Source organism: Typopeltis vanoorti, chromosome 6 (assembly GCF_054136105.1).
Source record: "Typopeltis vanoorti isolate ZY-2024b chromosome 6, IOZ_Tvanoo_1.0, whole genome shotgun sequence".
Taxonomy (NCBI): Eukaryota; Metazoa; Arthropoda; class Arachnida; order Uropygi; family Thelyphonidae; genus Typopeltis; species Typopeltis vanoorti.
Window position 1 is genome coordinate 105,774,137 of NC_143554.1, and position 18,223 is coordinate 105,792,359.

Consider the following 18,223-nt stretch of genomic DNA (forward strand, 5'->3'; position numbering starts at 1 on the left):
TAGATTGATGGCAGTGGCAGTTCAGTGAAAGTTGGTAGATTATGTGGTGGACACGGAGAGTTGTTGAGCAGGTACCTCCCTCTGCGAGTCTTTGGACTCCTTGGGGGGGGGGGGGTGTTGAAATGATGATAATAATAATTACTTGTGTCTGTGTGTAGATATATATTTAAATTTTTTTTACTTTTCATGCCAACTCCATACAACATCTGCAACACAAAGTTTAATTTTATTCGTTGACCAGAATCAAACTTAAGTCTTTCTTTAGGAGGCCTAGCACAGAGAATGCAAATGTCACTTCCAATGAGCTACACAGGTATGAGGAGATAAATATGTGTTTAATTTTATAGGTGGTTTAAAAGTAGCATTAAGGTTGTAATGGCATAGCATCCTATTTATTGAATCTAATAACCTTTTAATGTATAGAATAGCTTAGCTTAACTGTAATCTATTTGCATGTTTAGGTCTAGAAGAATTTTACTGATGGTATTTTTGCTATAGTCATCATCATCATCATCATCATCATCAAATTCCTGCCATGTACCCTCAAGGGGTGTACAGGATATGACAGTACTACATGAAAAAATTACATCATTACTAACTTCCTATCTACAATTTTCCTCCAAATCAGTCTGTTACTTGTCAAGACTCCAACATTATCAGATCTTATATTTCTATCGTCTAAGGCACTTTGTACCGTATCAATCCACCTATATCTTGGTCTTCCTCTGGGTCGTTTTCCTGCCAACCTGGCAGAGAACACTTGTTTTGCTAATCTTTCCTCTCCCATTCTATTTAAGTGACCATACCATCTGAGATTAGCTCTGCTAACACATTCCTGGATGCTGACAATGTCAAGTTCTTTCCTAATATCCTCATTTTTAATATGATATTGCCATTGATGCCATCTGTTCACGCCTCTAATCTTTCTCAGGACTCTCATATCTGCGGTCTCTAGTCTTTGGTCAAGTGTTTTACTTCTGACCCAGCTCTCAGATCCATAAGTTAAAATTGGTTTGAACACAGTCTTGTATACAGCTAATTTAGTGTTCCGACTAATTTCTTTCTTATTCCATATGAATTTATTCAATTGACTTCCCACGATACCAGCTTTGCTGATTCTGTTGTCTATTTCTATATTTAGTTTACCATCTTCAGTAAAAATTGTGCCTAAGTAGCTGAAATGTTTTACTTGTTCCACAGGTTCTCCATTCACAACACAGTTGACATTTTCAATGATTCTGCCTATTTTCATTGTCTTTGTCTTTTTATTGCTGACCTTCATACCATATCTATTACAACAGCTATTCAATTTAGTCAGAGAATCTTGCAGACTAGTAGCGGATTTATTTAGAAGTATAACATCATCCGCATAAAGCAAAGAGCTGACATTAACATCTCCAATTTTGATATCAGGTTTAATACCACTTTCCTTCATAATGTGATCCATATAGATAATGAATAACAGAGGGGATAATGAACATCCTTGTCTCACACCAGATTTAACATTAAACCATCTTCCTGTACTTCCTTCAATTCTAACTGCTGACTCACAACTCAAATAAAGACTAAGTATTGCTTGATATAATGCCCCATTGACACCATATAACTGCAGCGTATTGAATAGCTTATCTCTTGGCACCTTGTCATATGCCTTTTCCAAATCGACAAAACTTAAATACAGATCTTTGTTATATTCCCATGCTTTCTCGACTATTTGTCGTAAAGTGAAGATCTGATCCTGACAGCCTCTATTTGGCCTGAATCCAGCTTGTTCTTCACCAAGCTTTTCTTCCACAATTCTTCTCAACCGTTTCTCAAGTATACTTGCATAGATCTTACCAGGAACACTCAGTAGGGAAATACCTCTGTAATTCTCACATTCAGTTTTATTTCCCTTTTTATATATGGGTACTATGAGTGCTCTACTCCAATCATCGGGAATTCGTCCCTCTGTCCAGGCTTTCTGAACTTTTTTATTTAGTTTAATAACTAAATAAATGATGGTACAACATGACAAAATTTGCTATAGTCATCATTTATAAATGTAATGCTACTAATTTGTAATTCTCTCGCTTAAGAGCTTGATATAATAAGAAAACTGTTATAGCTCTGTTCAAAGGATGTTCAAGTTTTTGCAAAGGGTGGTAAGAGTTAGCATGTATATTGTGGCCAGTATTGTGCAGGCTTGCAGAGTCAAAAGAATCTATCCTTTCTTTTAAGCTTACATGGTGATCCGAATACATTTTTGTAAAGTATGGAGACAACTACCGTGTTTGAATAAAAACTTTAGTTTAATATAATTAAAATCTACATTCAACGTTGCGACCTTTATGTCAAGGTCATCTTCTGGAGCATACACAGAAAACAAGCTACACTACAATCAAACTGGTTTGTTAAAGTTACTGAACAACTGCTGCAACAATTGTTGGCCTGACTTCTAATGAAAAAAGAAAAAAAAAAAAATTATACATCAACGCTAGAGTCCTATTATTAGTGTTATCTGTTGGTTGTAGAAATACATTGGGCGCAACAACAAGTCTATGTATCTATCTATATACATATATTAACATCATGATTATACATGTACATTCCAGCCAGTAGGTATGGAATGATTTCTAATACTAGCTGAAGATTGGCTAGAGTCCTGACTTATGCTGGATCTTATATATTAGGTAGGCTGAATGTGTGCCATCCAGACCCTTGGAATTTTCATGCCATCTTTGTTGTTGATATCTGGGTGATTTATCAGGATTTCGCAGGCTTCCTTAAATTTCCTTTCATAGCAGGTTTTTGTATGGTGTAAAGAGCGGGTGCTTTTCCAGTTGATTTGGTGTAAGGTGTTGAGCGCATGATCTGAGAGGCCTGCTTCACCATAATGGTTATATTTAATGTGTTCTTTCTTATGTATAGGGATTGTCTGTCCAATGTATGGTAAGTTACAGCTGGCGGTTGCAATAGACTCCAGGATGTGCCAATGGGAGGAGAGGATCCTTAGAGGAGCTGAATATGGTTTTAAGTTTAGTGGGTGGCTTAAAGGTGTCATTGAGGTTATAATGTTGTAGGATTCTGTTGATTTTTTTCTGATAACCCTTTAATGTATGGGATGGCTATGGTTTTACTGTAGTCTAGATTCGTTTTTGTTGTGGTTTTATAGAGTATTTTATTGACAGTATTTTTGTTATAGCCATTGTTGATGAATGTGTCACTAATGATTTTTAGTTCTTGTTTCAGGGCCTGCTGGTTAGAGCAAATAGTTGTGGCTCTGTTTTTAAGGGTGTTTATGACTCCATATTTTTGTGCTGGGTGGTGATATGAATTCGCATGTATGTATTGGCCCGTGTGTGTAGGTTTTCGGTAGACCGTGAAGGATAGACTACCTAAAGGAAGACGTGTGACTAGTGTATCTAGGAACAGGAGTGAGTTTTGATTTTCGATTTTGATGGTAAATTGTATGAGTTTGTGTTGTTTGTTCAGGTGGCTAAGGAATGTGTTTAGTGTTTGTCGCCCATGCGGCCAGATCGCAAACACGTCATCAACGTATCTAAGCCAGACTGTCGGTCTTAGTGTGGTGGAATCAAGAGCCCTTTGCTCAAAAGTTTCCATGTAGAAGTTAGCGATTGGGAGAGATAGTGGTGAGCCCATGGCTGTACCTTCCTTTTGTAGGTAAAATTTGTTTTGCCACACAAAGTAACTGGACTGTAGTACGTGGGCAAAGAGGGCCGTAATGTCGGGAGGAAATTTGTTCTGTAGTAGGAGAATTGTGTCATTGATGGGGACATTTGTGAAAAGGGCAGAAACATCAAAACTTACTAATAAGTCATCTTTGTTGAGTGTTATGTTTTTAATTTTGTTTATAAAGTGTTGTGTGTTCTTTATGTAGGAGGAGGAATGACCTACCAACTCCTTGAGTGTTGAAGCTAATTTCTTGGCTAAGTTGTAATTGGGGCTGTCTATTCCTTCCACAATTGGTCGCAGCGGCACATTTTGTTTGTGTATTTTCGGGACCCCATATATTCTGGAGGGGTGGGTGTAGTGGGGTTTAAGTTTTTTTTAATCATGTCCAGTGGCCAAGAAGTGACGGACTTGAGTAGTTTCTCTGTTTTATCCTTTATCCTGTTTTTGTTAGGTTATAATTTACCAACTTATATGTGTTGTTATCGGCTACTAGTTGATTCATGTGAAGTATGTATGTTCACCTGTCAAGGACGACAGTGGCATTGCCTTTATCCGATTTCGTTATTATTATGTCTTGTTGTTTTAAGGATACTTGCGACATAAGACTGAATGATATAATCACGTAATCACAAGAAAGATATTTATTTAACCAAATATTTCGGTCTGGAAATAGCAGACCATCGTCGGTGGTATTACAAGAACAGTTTAAAAAATATACAAGCTAGAATACTAACAATAGATCGTTGAAATTAGAACATGCCGTGTGATGTTATATCACTAAGTATGAAACGAAATATTTTGAAGTAGAAACATGATTGAATTTGCTATTAAAAAAAAAAAAAAAAAAAAAAAAAAAAAATTAATGGGTAATCTTGATTAGGCTTTCCCAGATTTTTGATATAGATATGCAGTCATTACGATTCAGGTTGGGATGATGGAGCAAGGCCTCCACGCTTTCCTTGAACAAACGTTCGAACCTATAACGGGATCTATGTAAGAGGCGCGTTTTGGACCAAAGGATGCTGTGGTCAGTTTCAATCCCGTGTTGAGCCAAACCAGACTTTTCAGGTTTATTGTGAAGAATGGATGATTGATGTTCTTGGATTCTTTTTTCAAGAGAACGTCCAGTCTGTCCAAAGTAAGAGAGATCACAGTTGCAAGGAATTTGATAAACTCCAGGAAGAGATAAAGTTGAGCGTTTGTCTTTAGGAGAAGGAAATTGAGAAGACAATTTGTTAATAGGAGAATACGTAGCTGTTAAATCATATTTCTTCAAAATTCTTGCGATAGGTTCTGAAATACCGGAGATATAAGGAATAGGTACTCGACGTATTGAATCTTTGTTGTTTTGTGGAGGATCTTACATCTTATAATCCTCCACAAAACAACAAAGATTCAATACGTCGAGTACCTATTCCTTATATCTCCGGTATTTCAGAACCTATCGCAAGAATTTTGAAGAAATATGATTTAACAGCTACGTATTCTCCTATTAACAAATTGTCTTCTCAATTTCCTTCTCCTAAAGACAAACGCTCAACTTTATCTCTTCCTGGAGTTTATCAAATTCCTTGCAACTGTGATCTCTCTTACTTTGGACAGACTGGACGTTCTCTTGAAAAAAGAATCCAAGAACATCAATCATCCATTCTTCACAATAAACTTGAAAAGTCTGGTTTGGCTCAACACGGGATTGAAACTGACCACAGCATCCTTTGGTCCAAAACGCGCCTCTTACATAGATCCCGTTATAGGTTCGAACGTTTGTTCAAGGAAAGCGTGGAGGCCTTGCTCCATCATCCCAACCTGAATCGTAATGACTGCATATCTATATCAAAAATCTGGGAAAGCCTAATCAAGATTACCCATTAATTTTTTTTTTTTTTTTTTTTTTTTTTTTTTTTTTTTTTTTTTTTTAATAGCAAATTCAATCATGTTTCTACTTCAAAATATTTCGTTTCATACTTAGTGATATAACATCACGCGGCATGTTCTAATTTCAACGATCTATTGTTAGTATTCTAGCTTGTATATTTTTTAAACTGTTCTTGTAATACCACCGACGATGGTCTGCTATTTCCAGACCGAAATATTTGGTTAAATAAATATCTTTCTTGTGATTACGTGATTATATCATTCATTATTATGTCTTGGTTGGCTTTTAATGACTTAATTGCTGCTACTTCTGATTTTGTGAGATTGTTCTGTATGGCTTTCTTAATGTTCAGGACATTACTAGTTTCTAATCGTATTTTATCGGCAATATTGTTAGGTAGGGACCTGATACCTCTTTCTATGTGGTAGATAAAATCCTATCAAGCCACACCTTGAACAGCAGCAAACTCACGCTACTGAATAAAGGACTTAACTACACAATAGCACCTAAAAAGGTAAACAAATTGGATTTTATCTACCACACCACATAGGAAGAGGCATCAGGTCCATACCTAACAATATAGCCGATAAAATATGATTAGAAACTAGTAATGTCCTGAACATTAAGAAAACCATACAGAACAATCTCACAAAAACAGAATTAGCAGTAATTATTAAGTCAATAAAAGCCAACCAAGACATAATAATAATGAAATCGGATAAAGGCAATGCCACTGTCTTCCTTGACAGGTCAACATACACACTTCACATGAATCAACTAGTAGCCGATGACAACACACATAAGCTGGTAAATTATAACCCAACAAACAGGATAAAGGATAAAACAGAGAAACTACTCAAGTCCGTCACTTCTTGGCCACCGGACACGGTTAAAAAACTAAAAAAAACCCCTATGCCCCCCCCAGAATATATGGGGTCCTGAAAATACACAAACAAAATGTGCGGCTGTGACCAATTGTGGAAGGAATAGACAGCCCCAATTACCATTTAGCCAAGAAATGAGCATCAACACTCAAGGAGTTGGTAGGTCATTCCCCCCTCCTACATAAAGACCACACAACACTTTATAAACAAAATTAAAACCATAACACTCAACAAAGACGACTTATTAGTCAGTTTCAACGTTTCTGCCCTTTTCACAAATGTCCCTATCAATGACACAATTCTCCTACTACAGAACAAATTTCCGCCCGACATTACGGTGCCCACGTACTAGTACAGTTACTTCGTGTGGCAAAACAAATTTTACCTACAAAAAGAAGGTACAGCCATGGGCTCACCACTATCCCCCCCCCCCCCAATCGCTAACTTCTACGTGGAAACTTTTGAGCGAAGGGCTCTTGATTCCGCCATGCTAAGACCGACAGTCTGGCTTAGATATGTTGACGACGTGTTTGCGATCTGGCCGCATGGGCAACAAATGCTAAACACATTCCTTAGCCACCTGAACAAACAACACAAACGCATACAATTTACCATCAAAATTGAAAATCAAAACTCGCTCCTGTTCCTAGATACACTAGTCACACGTCTTCCTTCAGGCAGTCTATCCTTCACGGTCTACCGAAAACCGACACACTAATTCATACCACCACCCATCACAAAAATATGCAGTCATTAACACCCTTAAAAACAGAGCTACAACAATTGCTCTAACCAGCAAGCCCTGAAACAAGAACTAAAAATCAGTGACACATTCATAAATAATGGCTATAACAAAAATACTATTAATAAAATACTCCATAAAACAACAACAAAAACGAATCTAGATTACAGTAAAACCTTAACCATTCCATACATTAAAGGGTTATCAGAAAAAATCAACAGAATCCTACAACATTATAACCTCAATGCCACCATTAAGCTACCCACTAAACTTAAAACCATATTCAGCTCCTCTAAGGATCCTCTCCTCCCATTGGCATCCTAGAGTCTATTGCATCCACCAGCTGTAACTTACTGTACATTGGTGAAACAGGACGGACAATCCCTATACGTAAGAACACATTAGACACATTAAATATAACCATTATGGTGAAGCAGGCCTCTCAGATCACACGCTAAACACCTTACACCAAATCAACTGGAAAAGCACCCGCTCTTTACACCATACAAAAACCTGTTATGAAAGGAAATTTAAGGAAGCCTGCAAAATCCTGATAAGCCACCCAAATATCAACAACAAAGATGGCATGAAAATTCCAAGGGTCTGGATGGCACACATTCAGCCTACCTAATATATAAGATCTAGCATAAGTCAGGACTCTAGCCAATCTTCAGCTAGTATGAGAAACTATTCAATACCAACTGGCTGGAATGTACATGTATAATCATGATGTTAATATATGTATATAGATAGATACATAGACTTGTTGTTGCACCCAATGTATTTCTACAACCAACAAATAACACTAATAATAGGACTCTAGGCATTGATGTATAATTTTTTAATTTTTTTTTTTATTTTTTCACCAGAGATCAGGTCAACAATTGTTGCAGCAGTTGGTCAGTAACTTTAACAAATCAGTTTGACTGTAGTGTAGCTTGTTTTCTGTGTATAGTGTGTATGCTCCAGAAGATGACCTTGAAATAAAGGTTGAAACGTCGAATGTAGATTTTAGTTATATTAAACTAAAGATTTTATTCAAACACGGTAGTTGTCTCCATAATTTTCAAAAATGTAAAAGAATCTATCCTTTGACTTTTACAACTGGGTTGTCAGTTTTCCTTCTGCCTCTCTCTCTCTCTCTCTGTCTTGTTAACTTTAATGCTAGTAAAACTCAATCTTGGTTAATAAAAGAAAGGCCCCTTAATTCTTGCATTAGTTTTGACAATACCACATAAAATCTCAGATTACATGATGCTGCTTCTTGAGATAATTCTAACCTCCAATTTTTTTGGCTCAATAACCCTTTGAGCAAAAGAAAAATCTGCTATCAAAGAATAAGCAGATTTCTCTTTTGCTCAAGGGGTTATTTTACCCAAAAAACTATTAACTCAATACAAATCACAAATCCATCCACCATTGCATACTATTCTTAAATTTTGAGAATGTAAAAATGAATACTGTTCTTACTTTCTTCTGACTGCTCCCTAAAAATACTTGATTCAGTACTAGAGAGAAATGGCCCATCTCTCACTAACTCATTCCACTCTCTCTTTCACAGATATGCTTGGTATATATACTATTGCTGCTGCTTGCATATTTACCAATATTCTACATTCATCACATATTGGCTTCAGTCATTTTCCACTTTTCGAACTCACAGAATAAACTTTTTTTCCTCTTCTATCATTCCTTCTGCTGCTATACTTTTGTAATCTTCCTTCTGATGTATATCCTGAACTTTCTGCTGGTACTATGGTACTAACATATTCTGAACAATTTCTCATGGTATGGAATTAACATTAAAAAAAAAATGGAATGAGTTATTTTTAGCATTAAAATATTGCAGTCTAATGTAGGATGCAATTTAGTGTCATGAGCCAGCATCCTATGAAATATCTTTAGTAGATTTCTAATTTGTGATCTAAGTAGAGACTTTTCCAAGAGATACAGAGGAGAGAGTGAGTTACCCTCTATTATATAGATGCCCAAAATAAACTGGGCATGTAAAAGAGAGTAAGGTAAGAGAGGTATACTAGACTGATCTAAAAAAAAAAAAAAAAGCAGCATGTTAGACTCTTTTTCTATATAAGAGAGAGAGAGAGAGAGAGAATGCACTGCAAAAAAAAAAAAAAAAAGACTACCTGCTCTCTAAACAACTGAACCAGTCATGCATGACATGAATGCCAAGTACAGAAATTGAAATGCTATTAATATTTGATATACTATTGGAATAACTAATAATAAATAATACACATAAATAATCTATTACTATGATGCATTTATTAAAAGTGAGTTTTCTTACCTGATGCAATCATGTGGATCATGAAAACAATCTAAATTACATCTGAAACGTTCCCATGCTAACCAACCCATTGGTGGTGTTAAGGCTAATCCATTGTTTAAACTAAATGAAAACCGGACAATTAAAAAGAATAATAATAGTAGAGTTAGGATATTTCTTCTTGCAGTTAAGTTCATGCTGTTGTAGCTACAGTTTTCAACTCAAAGTTATATGCACTATAGAAAGAAAATGAAACAAAAATGGTACATTAATCACATACATATTACAAACTGGATACAACAAAGCTTCTCCAAATAAAAAATATTCAGTTTATATAATGCTTAAAATTAAATTTTAAAAACTTTTAATAGCATAATTTATAAGATGTTGATGCTATAAGAGTTGATGGGTGCACCTTGCTTTAAGTTGGCATGTGAAAACATGGAGGTGATGTTTTAATATGTTAGATATCATGCTGTCAGCTGCTAATCATCATTATAGAAATTTTTTTCACTTGGTTATAAAGTATATATACTTGAGAAGAAATTATGTTCTTTTTTTAATCCTTTACCCAAGTGTAAGCAAACAAAGTTTGCAAATGAAGTATCTTAGCAAATAGTCTGCTTGTATATAGAGACTGTTGACCAGATCAAGTGCCTTAGTATCCAATAATGCAAAAACATTATGGAAAGGATTATTGCTTAGACTGGTTTTGACTTTATTGGGATGTCATCAGTAGAAGAGATAGAGAGAGATGCAAGAAAGAAAGAAACTAATGCTAAACCAATGTAGAAGATCCCAGAAGAGATAACAAAGTTGAATGAATGAAGAGGTCCCATATATTTCCCACATATAAATAATGTATCTGAGCAATTGACAACTAAGACAATTGATATGAAGTCATTAGCATCTACTTGTATAGAGATAATAAGTCACATGCAAACAAGAATATATTTCTTGGTAAGTTTAATTTAATTTATAACCAAGTGAAAAAGCTTTTTGCAACTTTTACTGACCAGAGTATTTTAATAATAAGATGCTACACCTTTTCACTACTTGATGGAAAATATATGACTACTGTACGAATTCAACCTTGGTATCTCTTCTGGGTCTGGTTCCCACTGGTGTGGTTTCCATGAATATGGGGCCCACTGAAGTGGTCTTGATCACTACATTCCATTAGATGCTAACCATATGGTACAGCTTCTACTGACATGGCCATTACTGGGGACCCTTCAGTGGATGCTCTTTCCTGGGAGATGAGCAATTTTACTCAGTGGTAGGGTTTGCCTGTCACTGAGTAGAACCACTACTGAGTATCTTGGAGTGATCAAGAGTTAATGAGCTAAAATGATCCTTTGGGTCATTGAGAGTAAAGTGATCTGAGGGTTTCACTAGTTTTTGGAGATGACTCTTTACTTACACAAAGGGTGAAACCAGTATGGCTAGTAGCTCTTCTCATAATGCATAGCATTACACACACATCTGAATGGATGAGTGTGCTTTTTATTATTCCATACTAAGGCAATTGATGTGAAGTCATTAGCATCTAAGGAGAATATTATAACAAGAATATAATTTCTTGTTAAGTATAATAATCATCATTATATTGGGATTCCACAAGAAGAATTAAGTGACAATGTGGCAATGCATGATAAACTCCAAAAATTACATTAATCCCAATCTATAGGCTTACAATATATGTAATATAAAGTATTAAATACACCACATGTATTCAAGGTTGGTCTTATGAGTATATTGTAATATATCAGAACATGTCAAAAATATTCAGCCATCAATCATTAAGTTTAAGAAACTGAGTAACAAATATAATTTACAGTATATTGATTTGATATGTCGTATGTTACTGTACAAATTTTCTTCTCAGTTGAATAAAATCCTATACTAGGATTGAATTGAATCAAAACAAGCACATGATAAATATCATAATTATCCAGTGAACTGGGTTAATGGAGATGAAGCTAGATTAGAGGATGGCTGATGGAGATGCATTAATGAGTAGTATATGATAGAGAACAATCATTGAGAAGCAGATAACTAGTGATGTGTCACTGGCCTATGTACTTGGGCTGCTGCTGTTTAATTTGATTATTAATGATACTGGGAAAGATATCCAGTTGTTAGCTGGTGATATCAAATGGACTAAAGTGAGGCAAAGAGTAATGATTATAGTTGAATGAAACAAGGTGCAAAGTTATGTACTCTGGGTTGAAAAGACTATAAATTGTGTTTTACACAGATGGAACTGAACTGCAAAAAAGTGATAAGGCTAGGAATTTTGGGAAGGATGATAGGCAAAGAGTTGTAGTTCAAGGAACATGTTGTAAAAGGGAGGAGAAAAGCTCAACAGATTTGGATATTGAGAAACACACTGACAAGTAGAGCTAAGCAAATTATTAATCCCTCTTTATAAGGTGTGATATGACACATTCAGACTATTCTGATTTGGTTACCTAATCAGGAAGTGATGAAAAGAATCAAGATGCAAGTAACCAAGATGGTGGCACTCATGCAGAAGACACAAAGCAGTAAGCACATATATGCTACATGACTCATTCTCATGATTCAATTTTTTGAATGAAGTTACCAGTCTTTCTCCCTGATGATGTCCATGTTACATTCGAGGAAATATCTTTGAGCTTTTGAATAAAATTCTTTATTTTTTCTACATGTGTAAGCCATACAAACATTCATAAATAAATGTATAGTGTGAAGGGCAGGACAAGCTATTTAGGGGGATGTTACTAGAAAATCATTTATGTGAAATTATAAGCAAGAGAATATAATAATATCAGAAATCAAGACAGTTCCATGAATGGAAGAATTGCAAGGAAAATATATCAGCAGCACAGGGCTAATGAAGAAATATTCATGAGCAGCAATATTAAATAGCATTCCCCAAGCGAAAAAGATAGAACAATTTAGTGTAAAGTAGATGACTAATGAAATCAAACAGGAAATACAGATGAAAAAGACGTAGAAAATGTATAAAGAGAGACAAGTACAGAGCAGTTGCATGAAGAATATAACTCAGGTCATGAAAGTGTCTAGTATAGTAAGGAAGACAAAAATGGAATATAAAGAAAGATTATCTGTACAGTGCAAAGAAAATTCCAAGGAATTCTTTCATTATATGGCCAGTAGGAGAAGAAATAATTGCAGACAAATGACCCTAATAGATGGAAAAGGAAAAAAGTGACCAGAACAAATGATATAGTAGGGATATTTAATGATCAGTTCATTGGAGCATTTCATCCTGGAAAAGTAGGTTTTATTCATGGAAGAATGGGAAGGATTGAACACTTAGAAGTGCATCAGGAGAATATGTTTCAAATACTAAGTATCATGAACGTCAACAGTCCCACCCAGTCAGTGAGAACAGATGGGATTCCACTGCATGTTTTGAGCTATGGAAATGACAGCTCCATTGACTGATGTTTAATGAAACTGTAGCTACTTAGAAAGTGCTCTGAGTGGAAGGAGTGTAAAATAGTGCAGAGCAAAGGGTGGTCGTGGTGGTAAAATGTAGGCAGCAAACTTACTATCATACTTAGCATCATACTACACCAGTTTGTATTTCTTTTGTGGTTGTTAAGATTTTGGAGAAATTAATAAGAAATTATATAGAAAAGTAGGCAGATAAGGGCATTATCTGTGAAAGTCCATAGAATTTGCTAAAGGATGTTCTTATAATTTGTCTTTATTATAAAGTGACAAAAACATCTTACAAGGGATAAGCATATGAGGGTGGTCTGAAAAGTTCTCGGCCTCGACCATAGATGGCAACACGACCGGCAAGATTTTTTTTTCTAAGTTGGTACATCTGTCATAAGCATCCATGCAAAATTGCAAGTCATTCTATTAAGTAGTTTGTGTCACACAGCTGTCAGAAGCCAAAGTGTTGTCTGTATACCTTGAAATGGATAAAATTGAGTATCTTGCAGTTATAAAATTCTTTGTAAAAGAAGGTTTAATGGCATTCATTCGAAGTTTATTAAAGTTTATGGGCACTCTGCTCCTTCATTTTCGACAATTAAGAAATGGGCTGCTGAATTTAAACGTGGCTGTACTAGCCTTGAAGATGATCCATGTGAAGGACATCCAAAAAGTGTAACAACAATACCAGAAATCATTGTTCAAGTGTATGATATGGTATTGGATGACTGGCAAGTCAAAGTGTGTGAAACTGCTGAGACTATAGGCATTTCAAAAGAACACGTAGAATATATTTTGCAAGAAGAATTGCAAACAAAAAAGCTTTGTGCAAGATGGGTGCCGTGCTTGCTCACAGCAGATCAAAAACGCACTCGCATGAAAATCTCTGAACGGTGTGTTTGGATCAGTTTTAACAAGACAACACGTTTTGTGCAGGAATACAGTACTCCCAAGGCAATTGTATTAGCAAACAATTGTATCTATAAACGTTTCTAAAATAACTCCTTTTACGGTTGTTGATGTACAGGAATGCGTTACGTGAAATAGACAACTGAAGCAGATACTAGTGACACCTAATAAAATTTCTTAAAAAATTCTATAAAAAACAGGAAAAATTGTTATTTTTTCTGTGTCAATTTGTTACTATGGATGAGATGTTGATTCACCATTACCCACCAGAATCCAAACAGCAGTGAAAACAGTGGACAGAGGCCGGCTGTTCAGTGCCGAAGAAGATAAAGTCGGTTTCAGCAGCAGGAAAGGTCATGGCATAGGTGTTTTGGGATTTTGCTTATTAATTATCTTGAAAAGGGTAAAACAATAACCGGGGAATATTATTCCAATCTTATAACCAGACCAGATGAAAAAATTCGTGAGAAAAGACCAGGTTTGTAGAAGAAAAAAATCATCTTTCATCAAGACAATACACCTGTCCACAAAGGTGTTTTGGCAATGGGAAAATTAAGGGATCTGCACCAAGAATTGTTGGAACATCCACCCTATTCCCCAGATTTTGCTCCCTCTGACTTCTATCTCTTCCCAAAACTAAAACTCTTCCTCACTAGTCAGTGTGTTTCTTCGAATCAAGAGGTGATTGCAGCTGTGGAGGGGGGTATGTTGCAAATCTTACTGAGAACCACTACAGGGACAGGATAATGGCACTGGAGCAAATGTGTTAGTCTTCAAGGAAATTATGTTGAAAAATAAAAATAAATATGAAATTATGAATTCGTTTTATCTTTGTTATCCGAGAACTTTTCAGACCACCCTTGTATACTGCAATTTTTTTTGAATTTTGCAAACACATTTGATAAGGTGCCACATGGTAAGTTCATATCTAAGTTGCAACAGAGAGAGAGGACTGGATATCAAATGATTAAACTGGACTGGAAATGAGTTGTCTGATAGAATCAAACAATTGTGTACAGGGAGCTGTATCACTGAAAAGGAAGGTCACAAGTGTGACTCCACAGGGACTGGTACTGGGACTTTTGCTTTTTTTTAGCCTGTATATATTAATGATATTTTCACTGGGTTGCAGGGAGATACAATGATATTCAGTTATTTTCAGATGATATGAAGCTTCAGAGGATTATTAGTAATAATGTTGATGTTTTGGCTCTCCAAGTGGATTTGAATAAGGTGGAAAGGTGGGTAAATGAATGGGATATCAGTTGAATGAAACTAAATGTAAGATTTTGGAATTTGGGATCAAAAGAACGACTGCACACTCTGTTCATTAATCTATACTAATGGAAATGGATGAGGAAAGGGATCTTGGAGTGATTATCGATAAAAAAAAAAATTGAAGTTTGGGGCACATTTTGCAAAAAGGTGGTGAAGGGAACCCTGAGGATTGCTGCAATACTAAGGACTCTGACCAACAGAGATAAAAGAGCGATAAAGCTCTGGTCAGGTCACATCTGGACAATTGTGCACAGATCTGGTTGGAATTTGAAGAGAATAAATTAACCTTTGGAGAGAGTACAGAGGCAGATGACCAGAATGATATGAGGACACTACAATTTTAGTTATGAGGACAAAGTGAGAGCATGCAAACTACAAAGTTTGGTGGATAGATGATGATGAAGGAGTGATATAATTGAGACATTTAAACTACTGAAAGATATGTACAAGATTGAATGGAGGGGTGGGGGATTTTTCATATAGTAGAACAAGGACAAGAGACCATCCCTGGAAGTTGCAAAAGTAGGTAGTGAGTAAGAGGATGAGAAGCAGCTTTTTAGCATGGAGAATAGTTGGACTGTGGAATTCATTGCCTGATAGCGAAGTGAATGTGTAAACAGTGAATGGATTTAAGAAGTGGCATGATAGACTTTGTGTTGTCTAAGATAAGCCTCCCACAATGAGCCTTATGGATACCCATGGAATAACAATAATATGTTTCATTTCCTTTCTTGCCTATCTTGCAATCTGCCAAGTGTTTTCCTAGTCTCTGACAATTCCCATACTGTACTGAAATTTCTAAAACTTTGAAGCAATTTTCCTTGTCAACTTTCTCCAACTCTCTGAAGTCTCAAGAAATGATTTTTGTGGAATTACAAAAGTAAATGATCATGATGGACTTGAGGAAAGGGGGGGGGGGAATGCAGCAGTCAGAAACTATATCATAAATGAAATAAGCTAAAAGAGGAGAGAAAGGGCAGTAATATGGGTTGCTGCTTTCATAGCAGTAGCTATGAATCATTTCTTTAAATAAAAACACTATCAGATTGGTGAGAAAGATAAGCAAGTGTGAGACCATGGTAAATCCAAGTATTCTTTGATTTATTATAGAAATATTATAGATAATATTATAGAAAATGAATGTGCTGGAATTTGAAAGTGATCAGTTCACATGAAAAGAAGACCAGCTTTTTGATCATTTTATCAAAAAAAATTTCATCTGAAAGAAGGATGGAGATCTAATTGAGGAACTGTAACTGAACACAATGGATGAATGTATAAATATTACTCAGTATATCAACATGAAAGAAAGAATGTGTGTGTGTGTGTGTGTTTGATTTCATCACATAGTTATTATTATTATTTGACACCTCCAGGGAGTCCAAAGACTCATAGAGGGAGAGTGTGCCAATAGTATCGAACGATTGGTTACCCTTCCAACTACCAACTGCGCTCAAACTTACTTAACTGAGCCATTAGTAGCAGAGGCTCTACCAATCGACAAACCTTTGCCGGCAAAGGCTAGCATATACCATAGTTTAAAGGTATATGCTAGGGAATCAAAAATGCCACTGACTTTATTAATTATTACTCAATCCACTAGACTACTGCCACATTGAAAGGAATAATGAACAACTGAAATAAGGATGTAGTGTCTCCATTTTACACAGTCTTGATCACAAATGTCTAGCTGGATGATAACAATGATATCATGCCTTTGATATGTCAATTATGAGAAATGTACTCTGCAGTTTGATGAAAATAATAGGAGGAGGAGAAGTGAGTGATATGACTGACATTTTTCAGCTATTGAGAGATACTTATAAAATAAGTGCTGAGTAGATTTTCCAAAGGGTAGCACAAATGAATAGGAAGAGACAAGGAGTGGGAGCATCTCTAGAAGCTGTGTAAAAAGAGATATAACAAAAGAATCCATAGGATTTATTTATTTTTCCATCATGGAGGATGGTGAGGACATGGAATGCATCACTTGGGGTGGTGGTGAATTTGAAGACAAACAGTAATGATTTTAAAGCTAGCATGAAACTTAGTGGGATCTGCAGTGAACTTTCCACAATGGGTCATTTGTCAGAGGTATAACAAATCGACTTAGTTACAGAACAAAGACATGAAACTGAGTTTTTAGTTCGTTCAGTTCAATATTAAAAAGTAAATATATTGTGTTTACTACAAGTTTATACGTACATAAATTCTACACGTTTACCTCTTCGTTGATTAATCTTGTTAGGATGGGGTAAAAAAAATGGGAAAATTTAATCCTGCAATCTTAATAAAAACTCATGACTGCATATTATTAATAACCAAATATAAAACGGTTCATTGCAAACACTACCTTATTCTAAGTACCTCCCATCACAAATCTTCGAAGCCTTAACAAAAACAAACGATTTTAAAATATGAAGACCTAAACACGTTTGGATTTAAACGTGTTTAGGTCTTAAATCCATCATCATATATTTAAAGCCTAAATGGATTTAAATATATGATGCATTTCCGCTTGTTATACAGAATCATGAGAGAGAAAGCGTGTATGGGTGTGAAAGATAAACCACTAGAAATTTCAATTAAATATATAGCACCAACACGTGTCTCTTTTTGGATTTTAAAAATTCAGTGCTGAAAGGGATACGATGCCTCCAAAATTATGAATGTGCATAACATAATTAGAAAAAAACATCAAAATACATACCTCTACTTTACCTTACAACAAGATAATAAAATATTCATTCACACGATAAAAAAATATATAAAACCTAATTAACAGACATGAAACACCTAGATACTAAAACCTTGACTGCTCACAAAAATTAGCATATCTTCCCACATGTCGACACGCGAACTACACAAAACAAAACATTGTACAGCTGACATCAAAATACATGCGTATACGCTATCTTACAAGATAAGAAAATATTCATTCATAAAATAAAAATATAACACCTATTTAACGATAACTAAGGAGATAATGAATGGACGTTGACACACCTAGATAGAAAAACCTTTAATACTACCAAATTAACATATATCTTCTCACATTTCAACACGTAAACAAACAAAACAAACAATGTACAACTAACGAAAGTTCTAAATATTCCTAT

General features: G+C 35.5%; 1 protein-coding gene across 3 annotated transcripts in view; it reads right to left on the minus strand.

Annotated features, from left to right (window-relative positions):
- The window catches only part of LOC150105774 (alpha-N-acetylgalactosaminidase-like), a 75,258-nt gene extending 57,302 nt beyond the window's left edge, over nt 1-17,956 (minus strand). Inside the window, exons 1-2 of one of the 3 annotated variants that reach the window (XM_090393571.1) lie at nt 17,815-17,956; nt 9,483-9,697 (exon numbers count right to left, since the gene is read on the minus strand). In XM_090393571.1, coding sequence (XP_090249697.1) covers nt 9,483-9,658 — 176 coding nt within the window. In that variant the 5' untranslated portion in view covers nt 9,659-9,697; nt 17,815-17,956. Of the gene's footprint in view, nt 1-9,482; nt 9,698-17,309; nt 17,671-17,814 lie in introns of those variants that run through there. The other 2 variants (XM_090393573.1, XM_090393572.1) reach the window with 2 other exon arrangements.
- Between the last annotated feature and the right edge of the window lie 267 nt (nt 17,957-18,223).